The sequence below is a fragment of the Oculina patagonica genome, chromosome 3 (genome assembly GCF_052425735.1).
Source record: "Oculina patagonica isolate OP01 chromosome 3, crgOcupat, whole genome shotgun sequence".
Taxonomy (NCBI): domain Eukaryota; kingdom Metazoa; phylum Cnidaria; class Anthozoa; order Scleractinia; family Oculinidae; genus Oculina; species Oculina patagonica.
Window position 1 is genome coordinate 13158475 of NC_135760.1, and position 19793 is coordinate 13178267.

The following is a 19793-nucleotide window of genomic DNA, read 5'->3' on the forward strand; positions in this document are numbered from 1 at the left end:
AAAGAAGCCAACCCCAGCAGTACGTCAGAACATGCATTGTAACTTACATCTATATATGGGAATACCGTTCCTGACCAAGAAGTCCTTGGGGGTGATAGGAAGTTTACAGGACGCAAGAAAAGCAGCAGCAGGGAGCAGGATTTCAAAGTAACAGAAGTCATTTGCGTAATAGAAAAGAGTTTTGCAACAATTTGCAATAGAGCTACTCATTGGCAGGGTCATGGGTGTCACTGCATATGGGAAGTTCAGAACCTCTCTGCCTCCATTTTTTTTATCGCAGTCAAAGTATTTTCCTTGCTTGTTGCCACACAATTGATTTAATTCGTTTGAAGAATTCCTCAAAAAATTGCAACAACACAGTTGTTGATTTTTCTTTAACTATAAATCACCCATCTGCTAGAATGTGGTGAAACTTCATGTAAACAGGCACCCTTGGGGCAAGTGTGTGCCATCTGCTTGGGAGGTTAAAAATGTAGTGTTTGTCCACGGCTTGGACCATGAGTAAGTGTCCATTTATGAGGGCTGTCCTTTTAAACGACATGTTGGTTAGCAGAGGTTGTCCTGTATAAATATTGCTTTGTTTGTTTTTTTGTTTTTGTTTTTTTACCTAAGACCCTTCTCTTATCTAAAACACTACAAAGTCTGAATGGGTATAAGTAATAAAAAATTTTCAAGAAGGACAAGAAAAGTGCAGAGCAAAACTGTTTGCTCCAGAAGTTTATACAGTGCAATGCAGTATATTATAAAATGGTCAAGGAATTGCACACACTATGATTGGTCAGTTCAACTCTTTGTAGCTCTTTAAAGCATGACTTACATCATGCCTGTGCTTTATCGAGTTAAGATGTAGGCCTCTTACCTCACTAGTTTGAGCATGCATAATTTCTTAAACATTTTATAAAGGAAATTAAAAACCTGCTCCTTGCGCATTGTTGAGTTATATAAGCACTTGGGGATTTTTAATGACGCTTGAGACACTCAGCTGCACCTTGTGCTTCTCTACCCACTTCTCATGTTTTAAAATTTTCCTGTGTGTTTAAATAAACAGGTGCTTTTTTTTTCTTTATTAATGTTACATTGCATTATTTTGTCAGTTCAGCTGAACTGTAAATTCAATTGACTTAAACAGGGGAGGAGTTGGGATGAGGAGAACTATCATTCAAGGAAAGCCATAAAAATTACATTTTTAAATAAAAGAAAACAGATCACATGGCTTCAAACCAGAAGAGTTATTTTATTTATTAAGGCTGAACTTTTCTCTTTTTTTCACTTCAAGAGTCATAGTTCCTGTCAAAAGCAAATAGAACAAGAAATTAATTAGAAAAGAGAATAGTTTTTGTAATTACATGTAACATCTTTCTTAAACTCATACAAAATTTAAGTTTTGTTTTGAAAGGCCTGTTGTATCCAGAAGACATTTGTAAACTAAAAAGTGAAGAAATGGGATGAATACAAGAGGTAGAAAACCACTCCACATTTTATTTAGCAACACCTAGGTAAATCAAGTGAAGTTATGAAACACACATCAAACAGTCCGAAAACAATGAAATCGACTTTTGTCATTTTACTCTAGCCAAATGAATGGAGGTCCAAGAATGGGATTCATCAAGGATAAGGAAATAAGTCAAGTTAATCAAGTCACAAGACATACAAGCAATTTCCAGTAGGCTGAGGTCATGAAATAAATAGCTGTGGGATATTAACACAGCAAAAGGTGGAAAGTACATGAATAATATAAAAAGATTCAGGTTTTGCTGATACTGGCAACTAAAAGCCTTACACAACCCTCCAAGTTAAGACCATTTTAGACGCCATGGCGACTAAAATTTTGGAGCTGGCGACTAAATTGGAACTGAAGTGGCCAGCCTGGCGACTAAAATTGAGAAGAAGGGTTGAAAGTGGAGCTTAATTAAGCGTCTAAAATTTTTCAATGGCAACCAAACTTGATCAGTCGGTGGCCAAATGGCCACTAAGGAAAAAAATAAACTTGGAGGGTTGTTACAGGAGCAAACTTACTTGTTTATAATGCCATCTCGTACACAAAGCTTTGCAAGAGAATCATCGGCCTCACCCTACAGAATAAAAACAAGTAATTTTGTTTACATACAGAAACAACAATATTATGGTAAAGTCCATTTAATCCTTTTTACTCAACATTACTATTTTAAAGCATCACAGAGAGGTCTGGTTCTACAAGCACTGCAAAACATATTATTGATGCAAGTATCGCATAAGTTTTACAGAATAAAAAATTGTTGCCCATCCATACATATGGAAAAGAGAACTTGTCCTTGAAGCAACAGTTTAAAAGTTCTGACCAAATGGAACAAATAAATTACTATGAAGGACGATCAAGCATTTTGACCTTATTGTTCTCATGGTGGTTTCTGATTATAAATTGATAATTCTCTACAATGTTGAAAATTGTGGGCAGTTAGGCAGAACAGAAGAATTATACCAAGTGAAAAACACAGGCCTGGACACCTACTGGTAGCAGCTGAGTTCTTTCCATTTTTGTGGAAAAACCCAGGGCTGCAGATAATTTTTTTCACTTGAAAGGACATATGTCCCACTAAGACGCCACCTTGGTCGGACAAAACAAAATAGTGGTCAGACATATTTTTATTCATTGTTTGCCATAAAATGATTTATGATCCAAAAAATTGTCCAGACATTATGTCTGACCACACTTGGGATGTAGTCGGACATGAGCAAATTTTGGTCAGGCAATGTCCGATGACCGACTGTTATTTGCAGCCCTGAAAACCAGTGAGAATTTTCTGGCAAATGGATCAGTACAATGTTTCAACAAACACAATGAAATAAACTGTCCAGTGGAAAGGACCATTCCATTTTCCACTGAAACAGCCATGCATTTCATCGAGGAGCATGTCAATAGTGAAAAAAAAATATATGGTACAGTGATATTCTGAGCATTCTGGTAAAAATGAGAAAAGAGGAATACCTCTAAAGGTATTCCATTCTTTCCAAAAATTGCAGTGGAAAGGACAATTTTATTTGATTTTTCACCAGAACAACTGGATTCTCCATAAAAATGGAAAGCGCTCCTGATCACTGGTTGACCATTAGTTTAATATTATTGTAATGTATTACCATAAGCCTGAGGTTTCCACACAAAGCATATGTCTTGAAATTGCCAGTGAATCGACCAGTTTCATCGATCTGCAAAACAAATATTTACAGATAGTCAGTTCAACACCCCGGTATTGTTGCTTTCCCTGTTTTACCCCACCAGAGTTATAATCTATCACCACATCCTGGTCCTTAAGGTTTACTTTCTTCTTCCTTCATGGCTTTCGTTACTTTTAAGGGATGTGTGCTAGTCTTTTCTTAGTAGTTGTAACCAATTATTTTGTCGATTCAACCAAAAGCAAGACAGTCAAGAAGTTGAAGGGATTTGTGTTTTCGTTTTTTTACAGAAATAACGTAGTCTTAATTCGTCATTTTTTGTTTTTATTAATTTTTTGCATGAGCATTTAGACAGTTGTTTTCCTTATAAAGTGCTCGTCCTTTAAAAGTAACAAAAGACCTCTTCTATCAAAATATTTTGACTTGTGGGTTGCAGAAGCCTGAAATCTCAAGGTATTTCTCATCATTTTTGTCAATATGGTTTCCTTTTTTGGGAAAACGATCTATTACAAACACTGACTTTAAAATAAAAGCCAAAGCAGTACCTCTCCAATATTCAACTGGACTGAAGCGTGATCCTTTGCCGCTATAACACGATTGGTGACTGAGCTGTACAAACAAGAACGAATTTTAAGCATACGTGTTTATAAACCTAAAAACACGTTTTGCGAAAAATTGAATAGAATTACGTACACAGAAGAGTCTTAGGGGTTTACTGGAGCTGAGGAAAGGATAACAAAAGGAATACGATGATTCCAAACCTCTTTCTGGTATCGACTCACCATTTTCTTGGAGTGTACATGTCCACGTATTCTCCTGCCTCGTTCTGCATTTTATTTTATGATCTAAATAAGCCAGATAAAAAAGTGCGTTTTTAGTCAAAAGTTACGTTAATATGACCAAAGATCACAGTGAAATAAGTGGTGTTTTCACCTTGCCAACACAACTCTACAACTCGTGTAAAACAAAGATGGCGGAAAAGAGGACGAAGCGTGCGCGGTCCCAGCATTCATAGTGCGCGCTACTTGTCTCCAGGCCTTCTTCACTTTTGCCTTTGAGTAGTGTCAACTGCACAAAATATAAAGCATTTTCCCACGAGGAATTACAGTGCGACGCGCCTTACCGTGGCCACCCAACAAACTTTTTTACAAGTGTACTTTCGTAATATCATTATTTGTTTGACGAACACGCCTCCTTGCAAAGTTGAATACGATCAAATACGATCAAATACTTGTTACATCGCATTTATGAACAAAACGCAGTGAAAACGTGAAATATTACAAGATGACACTTGTAAAAAAGTTTGTTGGGTGACCACGGTAAGGCGCGTCGCACTGTAACAGCTTGGTTAACTATTTTAAAATCTTCAGATTTAATAGCATTAATTAGTGTTAATCGACTTTGGGACAACCCGGGCCGGAACACTTCTTTCTTATCAAATATTGGGCGTCCAAAGTCTTTCCTCATTTGTCCGGGACAGCCTTCATTCTCAACCCCAGAGGCCGCGATCCTTCTGGTGGTCACATGCATATTTACGGAATTCAAGTAAAGAAATTCGAAAATTCAAGTAAATGAATTAAAAAGTCCACGTCCATTCTCTCAGTGTACAAAGCGGTTTCCAGACAATTTTCAAGGGAAGATAACTAAGTTAAAGGTCCCAGTCAGAAAAGATACAGAACTGAGTCGTGGCCGGTTCCAAGTCCGGATAAGAAAGGAGGAGTTTTGGCAAGGGGATAGAAACCCCACCCAGTTAAACAAATAAGCTACAGACAGCAATACCAGACAGCGAAGTGGGGATGCTAACGGATGGCAGCCAAACCCAACCGGGTGTTCATCTTTGAAATGGATCTACTAAATAAAACCTGCAGGTATGGAGTTGGGTGTAAGTGATGAAATTATCATCAAAGGACAGGCAACGTTCCCTGTTAAAGGCCTTATGCACGGACTAAGTAAATTAAGTAGTAAGGGACAAATGAGCCAAGGGAGGAATCCCTTGTAAGCTGGGACGGATGAGAAATACTGACCAGAAGAAGGAACGTATGAAAGAAACTGGAATGCTTTGAGTGGATGGGAAGATTACACTTCAGACTTGGCGCATTTTAAAAGGGTTAGCCTGTACTGTGTGATGTCATTTGCTAAATGCGATTTATCATTCATCCGGTTTGTGGTATGTCCGTAACTCAACCTTTGCTGTATAATGAGTGTCTTGGGGTGAAAATATTTAACACAAAATCCGATTGAATAATTTAGTTTTTCCTGTCGGGATCTGTCGCAAATTCGCAAGTTTAAAAAAAAGTCGCAGGGACTCACGAATTCTCCTGTACCTTTTCTCGCTGAGAATATTCTGTGAGTTTATCCGACCATTGTGAGTTATTTTGTTCTGGTTTATTTAGTATTTCTATTTTTAAAACCAGTCAAACAAGAAGGATGGTACACAATGGGGGACCTTCATGTATATATTATGTGTTTACATTTTTTGAAGCGTGCTCTGCCTGAACATTAGGAGACCATAAGAATAAATTCGATTAGCACCTTTGTGTGAAGAAAGTCAATTTCTGAAAACACTTGTCACGCTATGTCAGCTATGATAAATGAATTTTCGTGATAAATGGACGACACAATGAAATGATCTTCTGTGAAATCCGTCAATTGTTTATTGCAACTACAGTGAATGGCTTGAATAACTAACATTTTTTCTATTTAAAAGAGGAAACCAACTGTGATTGTTGCTATTTCGGAATCTAGGTGAGGTCACCAAGCTGCGCGTTAATTGGTCAATTGACGTTTGAAATAAATTTCTTATCGGCAGGCCATATTGCAAATTAATCCAACCCTCAGGGCTAAAGTTTCGTAACCACTATATTACGCTGCTATAAAACACGAACAATAACATTGCCAGTCTATTCTTGCACAAGAAAAGACTGATTTGATCAAAAACTACTACGGCTCCTTGGTGATTTAGAAATCGCCCAGAGAAATTCGCAAGACATTTACTTTTCTGTCTTCCCTGAACGTAAACAAGCCTCGTCGCCGGTGTGACCGTGACAGTCGGCATATTATCGGTATGGTGAGTGCAGATGCCACGGACTTGCTTCACGGACAAATACTACGAAAGAAATTGAAGAAAAATACATGGAGAGAATACTGGGTGGTGTTGCGACAAGACAGGCTTGTATTTATGAACGAGGATGAGAGGAAAGTCGCAGGAATCATAACATTAACACACGAGACGACGTGTAAAGTTTTGGGGCAAAAAACGTCATCATCACAGCCTAGCGCAACTGACCGGCAGCCGAAACAAGACAATGATGATGGAACTTGTAAATTTAAGCTTCGCGCTAAAAGAGGTGTTCATCTTTTGAAAACAGATTGTAAATCAAGTTGTGAAAAGTGGATTGAAGCTATTTCGCGTGCTGTACAAAACATGTGGGATAATTCCACAAATAGCGCTACTTCAACGCATGTTAAAAAGCATATCTACAAGATCGGGGCATCAAGGTCATCAAGGGACTGCAGAAAAACTAAAAGGAATAGTTTTTCGTACACTAGTTTATCTGAAGAAGATGAAGACGCGGATACACTAGAAAGAAGTCATGGGAAGGCGGTTGGAGTACAGCGGGCAATATTAACAAGATTAACGTCTACTAAGGGAAAGTTTGAAAAGTGGATTCATTTTCCCGGCAGTCGTTTCGCTTCTAATAGCAAATCCGTCAACTATGGCGTTTTGGTTGAAGACACAACAGACTAATAAACTTTGCCGCAAATTTAATCGAAAATGATAATGGGGGCATAAAAAATGCAAAAGTAAAACTATAGTCGCCGTGTTTCATATGTTACCTTAATTACAACTTCCGGAGCAAATATCATAAGTATTAAAAGTTACTCAAGTTTCACGGCAATTGACGTGTGTTTCAAGTTCAAGTTACTTTCAGAAAATTAAGCAAGTGCTAATTTTTCTTTGTATTCGTTGCTTTGTTTATGATTTTATTTTATAGAACACATAAATTTGTATAAGTAAAATGCGTGTTTCGCGCTGTTGCGTATGTTATTGTTTTGTCAAGAAGCTGTAGACAGTTTTATGGTGATTACTAGTATTCGATTGGATATCTTTTCTTAAAATATTTGCTTGGAGCCATAATAACAGGTGACAAAGTGTACCGAGCCAAACGCATTACGTTATTAAAAATTTTGTCTAAAACAATATTTAGTTACAGACTGGTCAGGAATGGATAAAGTTTCTTTTGAATAAAAAATTTCAAACCAATGCTTTTCTTTGAAGTGACGCTTGCTTTATTATTTATTATGTTTGACAACAATGATAATAAAGAATGTCTTATTACACGTGCTAAAACTCACAGTATCACTTAAAATAGAACTGCAAGGAGCTTCAAACGGGCCAACCAAAATGTCGAGTTCCCTGCAATTACATCTCTCAGTCCTTACCCTTATTGAGTTCATGGAGTTTTGTTTTTGGCCATTAATTATCACAATAATTCATGGAGTTTCAATAATGAATAATTTTCCTAAAAAATCATCAGAGCGCAGCTGTTCCGTTACGGCCTGACTTGCCTCACGACCCTGATTCACGAATTATACTGAAACGAGTTACTCAGAAAAACTGTCAGTTGTGATTGTGTTCTGTTTCAGCACCATATAGTTGAGGTGGCACGTAATACCATTTCGCAAAATACAGTACCAAATAATATTAATAAAAATGTTTAAAAACATTTGCTCTGTAGATTAGTTAATAAAATTTTCAATTATATACTTATAAAAAATTCAGTGTGAAGAATTCCTCGCCGTGTCTAAATTGCTGTCTATTGAAACATAAAATTGAATGTTTTAAAATGCACTTATTTAGGCATCGAGAGAATTTTTTGAACTAATTTTTTTAAGAAGCATATTTCTTTTTCAAAAATAAGAGGTTTCTGCATTTTTTCTTTGTATAAAATTTTTTCACTTTTTACGAAATTATCCAATTCATACATCTTATTAACCAAGCGCGAGAACCCTCCTGGGAAAACATCGGTCTGAGGTCTTGACAGGACGGAAATCAGAAATCTTGTGCGCGTTAAACTTCCCCTGCATTGTTGTTCCTAAGGTAGAACTGCGCTCTTTTTCTGCAAGATTGCATGCAGAATCGAAGCTTCAACGTTTACCCACCATCGGAACATTGCCTGCAATGAATCGGATTACCCTGGTTATTTATGGCCTGGAAGCCAGCAGGCGACCAGAGAGGGAGGTCTAAGGCCCCGTCCACACTGACCCGGGTAAATTTGAAAACGGAGAAATTTGAAAACGCCGCGTAAAATGTTTTCCGTCCACATTTACCCGGGTAAATTTGAAAACGACACCCACTTTGGAGAGCGTTTTTGAAAAGCTCCGTTTTCGGTGACCGAAAACGCCGGTTCAGTGTGGACGGTTGGCCTAGCCGGAGAAAAAAGATGCGTTTTCAAATTTACCCGGGTCAGTGTGGACGGGGCCTAAAATACAGGCGCGGGCGAGCGATCCCCCACAATAAACGAGCTCATGATCAAGATTAGGATAGTATCTCGCCGCGTTTCAAACCATACCCAGATGTTACTTAGGCTATATTTACACAGTGTTGGTTCCAAATGGATAATCGGACCGGATAGGCCTTCTGTTTACATCATGAGAGCATTATGCCGGTCTGGAACGGTTCCGTATTCCTCTAGCTCTGCTTCCGGCCAAAGTGAAGACCGGTCACTTTAAAGAGAGGACACAATAAAGGACAGTATATGAAGTATAAACTCAGATCGTCGCCATATTGAAAATTGCATAAGCGCTTTACACTGTAAAACTGTAAACCGTATCCTTAAAGAGAGAGAAAATTATCATGGGAAAGAACCGAAAGAAAGGTAAGAAGAGGCTTGTAAGCTTGTGGTTGTGCTGTTGATTATCATATTATAGACTTCTTGTCTGGTATAAAAGTAAACTCACTCACGATCAATTCACGTGGATTAAACGCACGGAGAAATTTTTGCCATTTCCTGGTCTAGTCCCGTCTAGTAAAGCAATAATAGATTGTCTTGATTAGTCGTTATTATTACATATTTATAATTCATGTGTTCGGGCCTTTCCATTTTACATCAGATCACTCTGAAAGCTTAGCCAACTTCCCGAAATTTCTTTGTGATATGGCGCAACAAGTTAGTCAATGAAAATGTTTTCTAGTGTAACCATCCTTCGAGCAAGACATATAAACGTGTTACAGTGTTGCAGCAGTCATTGCAATAAGTACAACTTTATGTGATGGTTGCTCAGGTACAGTGGACCCCCCCCCCCCCCCCTGAAAATTTATACAAGACCTCTGCTTGGGGGGAGAGAAACTGTCAAAGATGGTTAAATTATATGGAGTTCTTTAAGACAGAAACTGTGTCAAAAATGTTCTGAGATGTGTTTATTCAACACCAGGGTTTGTTACTCTAGGAAAGCTTGTGTACAAGCGGTGTCACAACAACAACATATTAGAAATAATAAAATTTGTTGCTTAGAGTAACTATGCCTTTACCCCCCATAGTAAAAAAGATCAAAGCTTCAAGAAACCATCTATTAAGTGGAGACATAGGGCATGGGGGAGTGGGCAGAAGTAAAATGGAATGATCCTCATTAACTCTGCAGTGTTCAACTGGGGACAGTTGATCATGACAGGATGATAGGGCTATTCATAACGAATAACCCTATTAATATTTTCCTTGGTATAAAGCATGGCAGTTAGCTGTAATTACAAATGAATGTGGATAAACAAGGCCATTTGGTATGCTTAAATTTATGACTCATTCATTTTCCTACCCATGTCTTGCTCTATTGCTTTCAGTGAATCCCAATGCTTCTAGAGCTGAGCTGATGATGATGACAGTGTCGGATATCGTAAGTCAGTTGATTACAGCACACGAGAAAGGAAGTGATGTCAATCTCAACAAGTAAGTACTTTTCACAGGGGTGGATCCAGTATATTTCTTAGGAGCGGGTGCACCACTAAAGAATGGCATAACTGACTGGTTGTGTAAACAAATTTTAATAGCAAATACAAAGAAGAAGGTAATCTGAGGGGGGTATGCACCCCCTGCACCCCCCCCCCCTGTTTCATATGTGCATGTGTATGCCAATGCTTCCCCTCATTTCTTTAAAACATCCAATAATGTTAATTCCATAACTATGAAAATGTGGAAAAGATTTTCGATGTTGTAGTAATTAGGTTGTTATGGGTATGAAAAGTCACCAATGTCCAATGTACTGCAGTCAGTTTTAACATTACTTTTCCTCTGACCTATTAAGAATAAAAGGACAGGCAGCCAGTAAATATGGACTGACATCACAACCAAGACTGGTTGATATCATTGCTGCCGTACCTCCTGCTTACAAAAAGGTTAGTTCCTGATTTGTATGACATGTGCTGTTTTATGTTGTTGTTTTTTTTAACATTGTTTTCTTTTTATCTTGCCAGGTGTTACTGCCAAAGTTAAAAGCCAAACCAGTGAGAACAGCTTCTGGAGTAAGTGTCATAAGATCTTCCTATTGAAAAGTTCATAACACAACGTTGTAGCATTAAAGATAACAGGTATAACTTGTCAAAAATTGCAACTTTCAATGAAAACTAAGAAATCATGGGCACAAAACAAGCTTGACTGTCGCTTAAGGACTTTGTGTTGCTTCTTCTGCTCAACGCCATCTCTGGAACAGAATTATTTTGTTGTTGTCGATGTTGATTAATATTAACTGTTTTTTTCATTGTTGTTTTCTTAGATTGCTGTTGTTGCTGTTATGTGCAAACCTCACAGATGCCCACATATTAACATGACTGGCAATATTTGTGTGTAAGGTCTTTGTAATCAATGGTACATATAAGGCAGGTACAAAAGTTGGACTGGATCAACTGGAATTGCCGATTTGAATGAGAATAGCAACTATTCAAGAATGAGAAAATACACAATAGCTACTATTCTTATTCAAATCAGCAATCTGAGTTCTTCTGGCTGACTTGTGTACCTGCTTGTACATATATGTTTCAGTGAAAAACTTTATTTGTAAGGCTCGCAAACAACCTTTTGTGGGTCACACAAGTTTACCTCTCTTTTGTCAAATTTAAAGGTGGCAGTCTTCTGTATACTTATTATACATTGAGAATTGCATTCTTGATTTGTGTTAGGTATTGCCCAGGAGGCCCAGACTCTGATTTTGAATACTCCACACAGTCCTACACTGGATATGAAGTAAGATTTCAAATAGCAGTAGGGTGACAATTGGGCACTTACTTTCAGTCTCCCAAACTAAGCTGAACCTCTAACACATAGAATTTTATTTCAAGAGATAATATCTTAGTAGTCTAATGACATCTTGGGAATAAATTATGTGTACTGTTTCTTTTTTAATTGGATTCAATAACAATTTCTATCTTTGAAGGTACATCAACATGACTTGTATAGCACACACAAAAAGACCATTTAGCTGTCAACCTTGCATTACAAGCTGGAGAGAGTGACAGGAAGTGATGATCAAAAATAATAAATAGATGTTCCCTTGCATAATTTTTACCTGTTATTCAACGTAATTGTTCCTAAGGAAAGTTAAATTTTAGTACACATTTTTTTAGGTTTCCTCCTATTTAAACATTACTTTGCACAAGTATCTTGCAAAAATGTCATTCACACTGTATGTCACTGACGCTATAACAATGTTGTTTGATTGAACTGTTTCAGCCGACATCAATGAGAGCAATCCGAGCAAGATACAATCCTTATTTACAAACAAGACACAGGATTGATCAGGTCAGTGCTGTGTGGTTTGTTCACTGCATCAGTTGTTAACAGATTTTTAATTTACTACCACACAATAGGCGAAAACAACAAACATCTTATTATCCAGCGAGACCTAGACAATGTTTGTAACATTGGAAATTTATAATAATTTCATGAGTCTTGTTTTAGTTTACTTGTCTTTATTAGCAATATGCTTATTGTTTCATTAGCTGCATTCCTCTCTGTCTTATTACCATAACTAATCAGTCAGGTTTTCCTTTTTTTTTTGTAGCTTAAACAGCTTGGCCACAATGTGGATAAGGTGAGAAATGTGAAATAATCTGTTTTTAGGATCATACTGGAAGTTTATGTTGTGGTTCAACTTTATCCTTGGTTTAAATTTTTATTTTCCTTTGTTTTTGGTTATGGTTATGTATGATAATGAGTTTAAAACAAAGAAAAAAAAATTGGACCAAGGATAAAATTGAAGCACAACATTTATGTTGATAATATTAATCAATTTGCCAATCTGATGACTGTTTAATCGGTCACGGTCTCTTTCTCAAGGTTGAGTTCATTGTAATGGGAGGCACCTTTATGTGTCTGGATGAAAGCTACAGGGATTTCTTCATCAGGAATCTTCATGATGCGCTCTCGGGCCACACAAGTAACAACGTCGATGAAGCTGTCAAGTAAGACATTTCATGAGTTGACCTACTGTCTTTAATGGGGTACAGACTACTTAAGAGCAGAAAACAGCAAGAATTGTGAGAATGGGAAAAAAGGATATGGCATGAGTTTGTTTGTGTAAATTGTCAATTGGAGAAAACAAGAGCAAAAAAGACAAAATCATCAAAAAATATGTAATAAACTTAAAAATCATATATTTGTTATATACCGGTAACATTTATGCAACAAGATACTGGTAATATTTTCCTGGCAATCAGTTTATTTATTCTTGTGTCAAGCTGATGTACTGAAACACTGACACCATTCTGAGAAATACAGTAGTCAAGAAGTGTCCTGAATTGAGTATTGTTTGGGTGGGTAATTACAACAGATTTGAACATACCCGTATGTCTTTTGTTATTGTTATGCTTCAGATACTCAGAGAGAAGCAAGACAAAGTGCATAGGAATCACAATTGAAACGAGACCAGATTACTGCCTGAAAAAACATTTAAGGTGAAAAAAAAAATAAATAAATAAATAAAAAATAGATTGACACAGCAGATTGTCTGCTGTGTTTTATAGTCAAGTATTCAAAACACACCATGAAATGAAAGGCTTCTTTTCCTGAGTGGTTGATGGTATCTTCTGTTCAGAGAATGTACAGTTAGATTATGGTATAACATGAGTGGAAACATACAAGGGTCAGTTGAGGTCAGTCCTGCTTTAGAGAATTAGCTGAGCCTGCAGTTTTTGTAATTTAGAATTCAGTTGCTAAGCAACAGGTAGTTTTCCACTTTTTACTGTACAAACCATCTTCCACCATACTGCTGCTTTCTCTTTAAATTTTTAAACTCTAGTAATTCAAGTTAATAGGAGTTATCAGTAAGTCATAAACAAGACTTCATATGGCTTGACCAGTTGTACTGAGTTTAAACTTTTTCTTGTTTTTAGTTCCATGCTAATGTACGGCTGTACTCGTCTGGAGATTGGTGTACAAAGTGTGTATGAAGATGTAGCAAGAGATACCAACAGGTGAACAGAACACAACAGTAACACAGTGAATAGCATATTATTCCATTAGTCGCAACATCAGTTTGTCACTGTGGACATAAAATGTTTTGTAAGGCATAACTGTACTTGCTGTTGTAAGATTTAAGTTATTTCGTCAGGAGAAAAAAATTGATGTTCAACTTGATCAGATGTTCTGTGAATCATATCAGCTATAAATTGTAAAAATGATCATCACAGTTGTATTTGCTCATTAAATAACATTATTACCAAGAAGCTAGAAACATTTCGGGACTTTTCTGTAAGTGTCTGTAAAATCACATTGATGATTAATTCTTCACCTGATACTTCATTCACATTTTTATATAACATTATGACTTCATTCATTTACATCACTGTTGATAGCAGCTCAACAATATATGCATGTCATACTTTCAGGTCTGAATTCTGATTAAAAAAACTTGTCATTTCTATCACACAGACCATCTGCATTGTGTGAATGCATTAATTATCTTTGTTAACTATATATGTTTTGATGTTTTGTTCTCAGAGGCCATACTGTCAGAGCAGTGAGCGAGTCATTCCATTTGTCCAAAGATGCAGGCTTCAAGGTCTAGTATTCTAGTATTTTCAGTCAGTTATAGATTATGCAGGACTGAGCAGGCTGCTGAAGATTTCTGTTAAATGTAAAAAAAATTCCAATTGTCAACTGCAGTTTATTAATCAGTCAAGATTCTAAACTACATGCTATACATTTAACAAAGAGAAAGACATTTATTAGTCAGTGGCACAAGCTACCGTGAAGAAAAATCAGAGTTCTCCAAGTACAGGAGTGGAGGGGAAAAAAAATAAAAAAAAAAAAAAAAAAAAAAAGTACAGGAGTGGAACCTTAACAATCAGACACCCTACTACTAAACTATAGTTTTACCAAAGGAACATATATAGAAGCCTAATCTACAAACTGGCTATTAAAGATGTACTTATTGTTCATCTTGGTGTAAGATAGGAAAGATAAATGTTTATTGAATCATTTGTTTGTCTAATAATAGAATCGCTTTGAGGTGTTAATCACGACATTTTGACTGCTATGCTACAAGTCTTCATCAGGCGATCTACAAACTTGATTTGCTTGTTTTGCAGGTTGTATCTCATATGATGCCTGATCTACCGAATGTTGGATTGGAAAGAGACATTGAACAGTTCATTGTAAGTATTAAATCTGAGTTCTTTCCTTTATGTTTATGCCCATCTTTTTGAACATCATGGCACCATCTTTGTGGTACTTAATTGCTTATTATTTTATCGTCACAGGAGTTCTTTGAAAATCCTGCATTTCGTGCTGATGGATTGAAAATTTACCCAACCTTGGTAATCCGTGGTACAGGTTAGTGAGTGTGTTTGTAGGTATCTAGGTACAGTAAAGGGTGTAATGCAATCTTCATACATAACACATGCTCTATCTTCATCATCATCATCATCATTATCATCATCATCATCCTCATCATCATCATCATGGGCCATCTCTGACTTGATCTACATAGAATTTTTCAACTGTGCTTATCTTATAGTTATATAACACATTTTAGGAGGCAAGCATGGCCCAGTGGTTTAGGGCGCTGGTGTTGTAATCCGGAGGTCCCCAGTTCAAGACCTGCCCCTGCCACTAGCTAGATTTGTTTCTCGGTTGTCCCGAGTTCAATTCCTTGGTCACGCTTTGTATATGGCCAACTGGTCTGCCTCCTGCCAGTTGGGATTTTTAACCTTGTTATGTTTATTTAAAAATATTTGTTTCCTATGTTTCAGTGGCATGCCTGTAAACTAGCTATCTCAAAGCTAAGTGCATGACCACTTTAAACTTTTAAAATTAAAATAAAAAAATAATTAATTAATTAAAACATTATGTTGTCATGTTTAATGATATATGTAGGTTTGTACGAGCTGTGGAAGACTGGACGCTATAAAAGTTATCCTCCCAATACACTGGTGGACTTGATTGCCAGGATACTCGCATTAGTACCACCCTGGACACGCGTCTACAGAGTTCAAAGGTAGCCATCCAATGTAAAAAATAATTGGTTTTGAACAATTTTAGATTTGGCTGATATCAGCACTTGCTTTTGCGATGCTACCTTGTCGGCCATTTACGTCACTTTTGTGACTCCATAGGTCACGCAATGTCACATGCTCTTAGGATGTGTTCTCATTGAAGCCACCCAAATGTTTTTCAAGTTTTGTGATAGGCTGATGATTCTCCTGGCACAAATGTCATCATAATCAATAAAGATGTCATGTAAACCTTGTGTGTGATTGTTTATTTCAGGGATATCCCCATGCCCCTGGTGAGTTCTGGCGTGGAACACGGCAACTTAAGAGAACTGGCACTAGCACGTATGAAGGATCTGGGAACACAGGTAAGAAACCCAGATTCTACTAGGACCATCCCTTGATGATGATTTACTTTATTCTCATGACCTGTCTACTTGACAATGTATTGATAATATAAGGAGAAATAAGGTGTTAATCTTGCTTGGTGATTGATTTGACTTGTTAGTGCCGTGACGTCCGCACGCGTGAGGTTGGAATACAGGAGATTCATCATAAAGTTCGACCTTTTGAGGTAAGTCGACAACAAGGATGTCACGCCATACTTTCATACTGCTAGATCACGCTAGTGTCACGCCTTACTTTCCCACCACTTACGCTAGCGAGCGCAGTTCCAAGTTTTAGAGGTGTGAATAACATATTTGTCGCGTGGTGAACGTTTAAACAAATTTGGATGTGGTTTCTTTACGTTGTAGTTTAAATTCTAAGCTAAATGTGACTTTTTTTGTCAGCTCTACAGAAATTACGTTGTAAGATTTGCACTCTTCTATTTTTCTGCGACTTTGAGCTTTTCAGTACTGACATATACAGACCAATTTGTTTGGCTGAAGTATTGTCTCTGGCTTGGACCATGACTTAAAATGTCATTTTAAGCAGTTAACATTAAATTGTGATCATGCTTCTTCTGCAGATTGAACTCATTCGTCGTGATTATGTGGCCAATGGTGGATGGGAAACGTTTCTGTCTTATGAAGATCCAGAGCAAGATATCCTTTTCCCTATTTTCATTTTCTCGTATGACTATGTATTGACTATTTTTCCCAGAGGTGGTCCACGTTCATTTGTGTAAGGCACTATTAAACAATAAACGTCTTTCCCTCGCTCTCTTTTTTTTTTCTTTTTAGTTAAATACGTTTACCATAGTAAATAATAAAAATGGTAGATTTTAAGCTCGGGATAAATTGTAAAGAAATTATTCTACATGACACGAGCATGGGACAAAGAAAAAAATCATGCATTTGTCCCACGCTCGTGTCATGTAGAATAATTTCTTTACGTTTACCATACTTTACATTCTTGCGTTCTGTATGGATGTAAGGCTGAAAAGGACGTGAATAATTAAATAGTAAATCAAACCATTTTCCTTAACCATGTGCAAATATTCTGGTGGGTTTACTAAGGTTGAGGAAGTGTTCAGAGGCTTCTTTCAGACCTGAGCTAAAGGGAGGCTGTTCAGTTGTCAGGGAACTTCATGTGTATCTTTTTACATTACATACTGTTAACGTAGTTCAAGCTAATAGCAAAGTCTGCGTTCGAGCCTAGTGTCCCACCAGGCCAGAGACTCTCCCGGTTTCCAGCATGAAGCGACTAGGAGTATTTCTACTTCCCCCTGGATGGGATGCTAGTTCATCACAGGATTACCCCAGCATTTAAGTCCCCAGTATATATTTATGCACCTGGATGGAGAGAGGCACTATGAGAGTAACGTGTTTTACCCAAGAACACGAGGGCTTGAACCTGGACTATGCGGAGTTTGACACCACGTGATGACAGCCATCGAGTACGAGATATGTGCAGCGGGAGAGATGAGACGTGGTCAGCGTCAGATAGAGAAGTCCGATACGGGGTCGGGGGACCCGCCCCATCACCAGGAAAGGAGCAAGGAGGAGAGTGGGAGAGAGGGGGAGGAGAGGAGAGAGGGGAGGGAGGAAGAAGAGAGGAAGAAGGGGGGGGAGGAGACGCGGGGGGGGGGGGGGGGGGGGAGAGGGACGGAGGGGAGGAGGGGGGGGGGGGAGGGGTGGGGAGGAGGGGGGGGGGGGGGGGGGCGGCGACCCGGGCGGGAGGGAGAGGGGGGGAGGAGAGGGGGAGCGGGGACGAGAGGACGGGGGGGAGGGGGGGGGCGACAGACACGAGGAGACGACGGGGGGGAGGGGGCACAGGACCGGTACCTGAAGACCGCTTGATCCAGAGTTCAGCACACTAACAATTAGGCCACTACACTTCCCATGTTCAAGCTAATACTGGGGGCTTATTGAAAAACCGGCTAACTATTTTTGAGACGAGTTTTCACCAAACTGTCATCTCTTTAAACGTCTTTATGTTGGGTTTTATGTTCAGTCTCGACCAATAAACACCAGCTTTAAAGAAATCACGTGATTGGCTGAAAAAATAAAGAACTGCCACTTGATTGATTTGCAAAGAACATGGTCGTACAATATTTATAACACCATTCCTTGACATTGTTGCTATAGCTACGGCAGTGTGGTTCCTGTTAGTGCTCGCGATCCATCCAAATTTCAGCATCAAGTAAGTTCCCGTATGAGTGGCAGACTGTAGTAAGAGTCGGCGTGTTGCTAAACAAAGTTTGTTTTGACTTTTTAGGGTTTTGGAATGCTGTTAATGGAGGAAGCAGAGAGAATCGCCCGTGATGAGCATGGATCCATAAAAATCGCCGTTATTTCAGGTATTTCAATTATAACATTAGTGATTAGGCTCCAACGCAGACGTTCTGCGCTAGGAGGCTATTAGTGATTGAGAGGGTAGGGATAGGGTCACAGGTTTGTCCTGAACAGAGATGTGGAGAGTTTGTATAAAAAGGCAAAAAATGTCAATTTGGTGAAGGGTTAGTTCATTCATTGTGAATTTTCTGAAGATGTTTTTAGCAGAAAACAGGAGTCAATCGGTTGCGCAAACGTTAACTCTGAGCGATAGGCGTTAATTCCGATTACATGTTGTAAACTCTCAGTTATAATAACAAGAGGGACAGGAGATTGTATCAGGGATGTGTAGGAGGGGGATGATTATTTCCTTCTTATTCCCATCGCCGATTCATTGTTGTAATTCAATTAAAAGCTTGACTAACTGGGTTAACTGTAATTCTTTCTCACACAGGAGTTGGAACTCGGAATTATTATCGTAAAATTGGCTACGAACTGGAAGGTCCCTACATGGTGAAGAGTTTGCTGTGATTTGCACAGGATCATCAGCTTATAAACCTTGAACGTGGCACGGCATAACTAGGATATGCGTTGGATACCAGCTCGGTTGCGGCATAGACTTCTCAATGACGCGGACGGCTTTAAAGGCTTGGCTACAATGCCTGTCAATGATAACGGTGTCGCGTAAACCCACAGAGCGTTCATAAAGAAATATTCCTAGCTGCCACTGACATTCTGAACGATCTCTTGTTCAATTCCAGGCTTGTTTATAACAAGACCTTCATTGGTCATCATACTTGACCAGTGGGACATATACCTAATTGAAGAAACGTTGACCCTGTGAAAAGCATAAACCATGAACCATGAACCCACTGGCATCTGGGTACACAGTCTTGGTAAGCTTAGTAATGATTCTTTTATTGATAATCAAGATATTTTCATTCTTTGAGTGCCTTAAAGCATGATTTTTGCAACCTGCTCTATTATCATGTTCATTCTGTCACAGACCACGTTTATTTTATCCAATTACCCAGTAAACATGTGGGTCGCATCGTTCATGGTTTATGCTTTTCATGGGTCAACGATTCTTCAATCAGGTATATACAAGAAACTCGTCAGATGTTGCAAAGAAATAAAATTGTACAGGATATATTAGCGAGGAAATACTGGGATGAGAATTAACAATAGCACTGTGAAACGATGGCACATACACGGTGCATACCAAATAATCTGTGTAAATAGTCAGTGTAAACTGTTCTAAAGAGGTAACGAGTCTGTCTTCAATATCCTGCCCTGAAATGCTGAAAAATCTGTTAAGACTAAATATAGAATAATAAACCTTCGTTTCTTCGCGGGTGACTGAAAGTTTTCTAACCAGTATAAACTGATTTGTAAACAAAAATAGTTCCGTTTTTTTTCTTCAGTTCACTTGTTGATATTTTGCA

General features: G+C 38.2%; 3 protein-coding genes across 3 annotated transcripts; 2 read left to right on the forward strand and 1 right to left on the reverse strand.

The window, feature by feature from the left end:
* Positions 1–1214: 1214 nt before the first annotated feature.
* On the reverse strand, positions 1215–4178 carry LOC144646688 (small ribosomal subunit protein eS21-like). Its single transcript, XM_078506360.1, has 6 exons — positions 4084–4178; positions 3933–3995; positions 3696–3759; positions 3115–3183; positions 2017–2072; positions 1215–1287 (listed from the first exon to the last, which is right to left on the reverse strand). The coding sequence occupies exons 2-6, from the start codon at positions 3980–3982 to the stop codon at positions 1272–1274; spliced, it is 255 nt and encodes an 84-aa protein (XP_078362486.1). The 5' UTR covers positions 3983–3995; positions 4084–4178; the 3' UTR covers positions 1215–1271.
* Positions 4179–4521: 343 nt separating this feature from the next.
* LOC144646693 (uncharacterized) lies at positions 4522–7491 on the forward strand. The gene has a single exon (XM_078506365.1). It carries the CDS (start codon positions 6215–6217, stop codon positions 6896–6898), a length of 684 nt encoding a protein of 227 aa, XP_078362491.1. The 5' UTR covers positions 4522–6214; the 3' UTR covers positions 6899–7491.
* Positions 7492–8029: 538 nt separating this feature from the next.
* Positions 8030–19700, forward strand: LOC144646692 (elongator complex protein 3). The gene is made up of 22 exons (XM_078506364.1): positions 8030–9029; positions 9989–10094; positions 10450–10540; positions 10619–10666; positions 10918–10988; positions 11321–11384; positions 11871–11939; positions 12202–12231; positions 12477–12601; positions 13013–13093; positions 13532–13612; positions 14139–14199; positions 14729–14794; positions 14900–14972; positions 15516–15636; positions 15909–15999; positions 16140–16205; positions 16602–16677; positions 17070–17166; positions 18163–18217; positions 18293–18374; positions 18803–19700. The coding sequence occupies exons 1-22, from the start codon at positions 9008–9010 to the stop codon at positions 18877–18879; spliced, it is 1653 nt and encodes a 550-aa protein (XP_078362490.1). The 5' UTR covers positions 8030–9007; the 3' UTR covers positions 18880–19700.
* The last annotated feature ends 93 nt before the right edge of the window (positions 19701–19793 follow it).

What these genes read in the sequence shown, in the direction of transcription:
- LOC144646688 (XM_078506360.1), bottom strand. Translation starts at nt 3,982, where the DNA reads ATGCAGAACGAGGCAGGAGAATACGTGGACATGTACACTCCAAGAAAA. An exon ending in ATGTACACTCCAAGAAAATG is followed by an intron (nt 3,760 to 3,932) that starts GTGAGTCGATAC and finishes TTGTTTGTACAG; the next exon opens with CTCAGTCACCAATCGTGTTA. An exon ending in GTGGAAACCTCAGGCTTATG is followed by an intron (nt 2,073 to 3,114) that starts GTAATACATTAC and finishes TTTATTCTGTAG; the next exon opens with GGTGAGGCCGATGATTCTCT.
- LOC144646693 (XM_078506365.1), top strand. Translation starts at nt 6,215, where the DNA reads ATGGTGAGTGCAGATGCCACGGACTTGCTTCACGGACAAATACTACGA.
- LOC144646692 (XM_078506364.1), top strand. Translation starts at nt 9,008, where the DNA reads ATGGGAAAGAACCGAAAGAAAG. An exon ending in CAGTGAGAACAGCTTCTGGA is followed by an intron (nt 10,667 to 10,917) that starts GTAAGTGTCATA and finishes TTGTTTTCTTAG; the next exon opens with ATTGCTGTTGTTGCTGTTAT. An exon ending in TTATGAAGATCCAGAGCAAG is followed by an intron (nt 16,678 to 17,069) that starts ATATCCTTTTCC and finishes AACCATGTGCAA; the next exon opens with ATATTCTGGTGGGTTTACTA.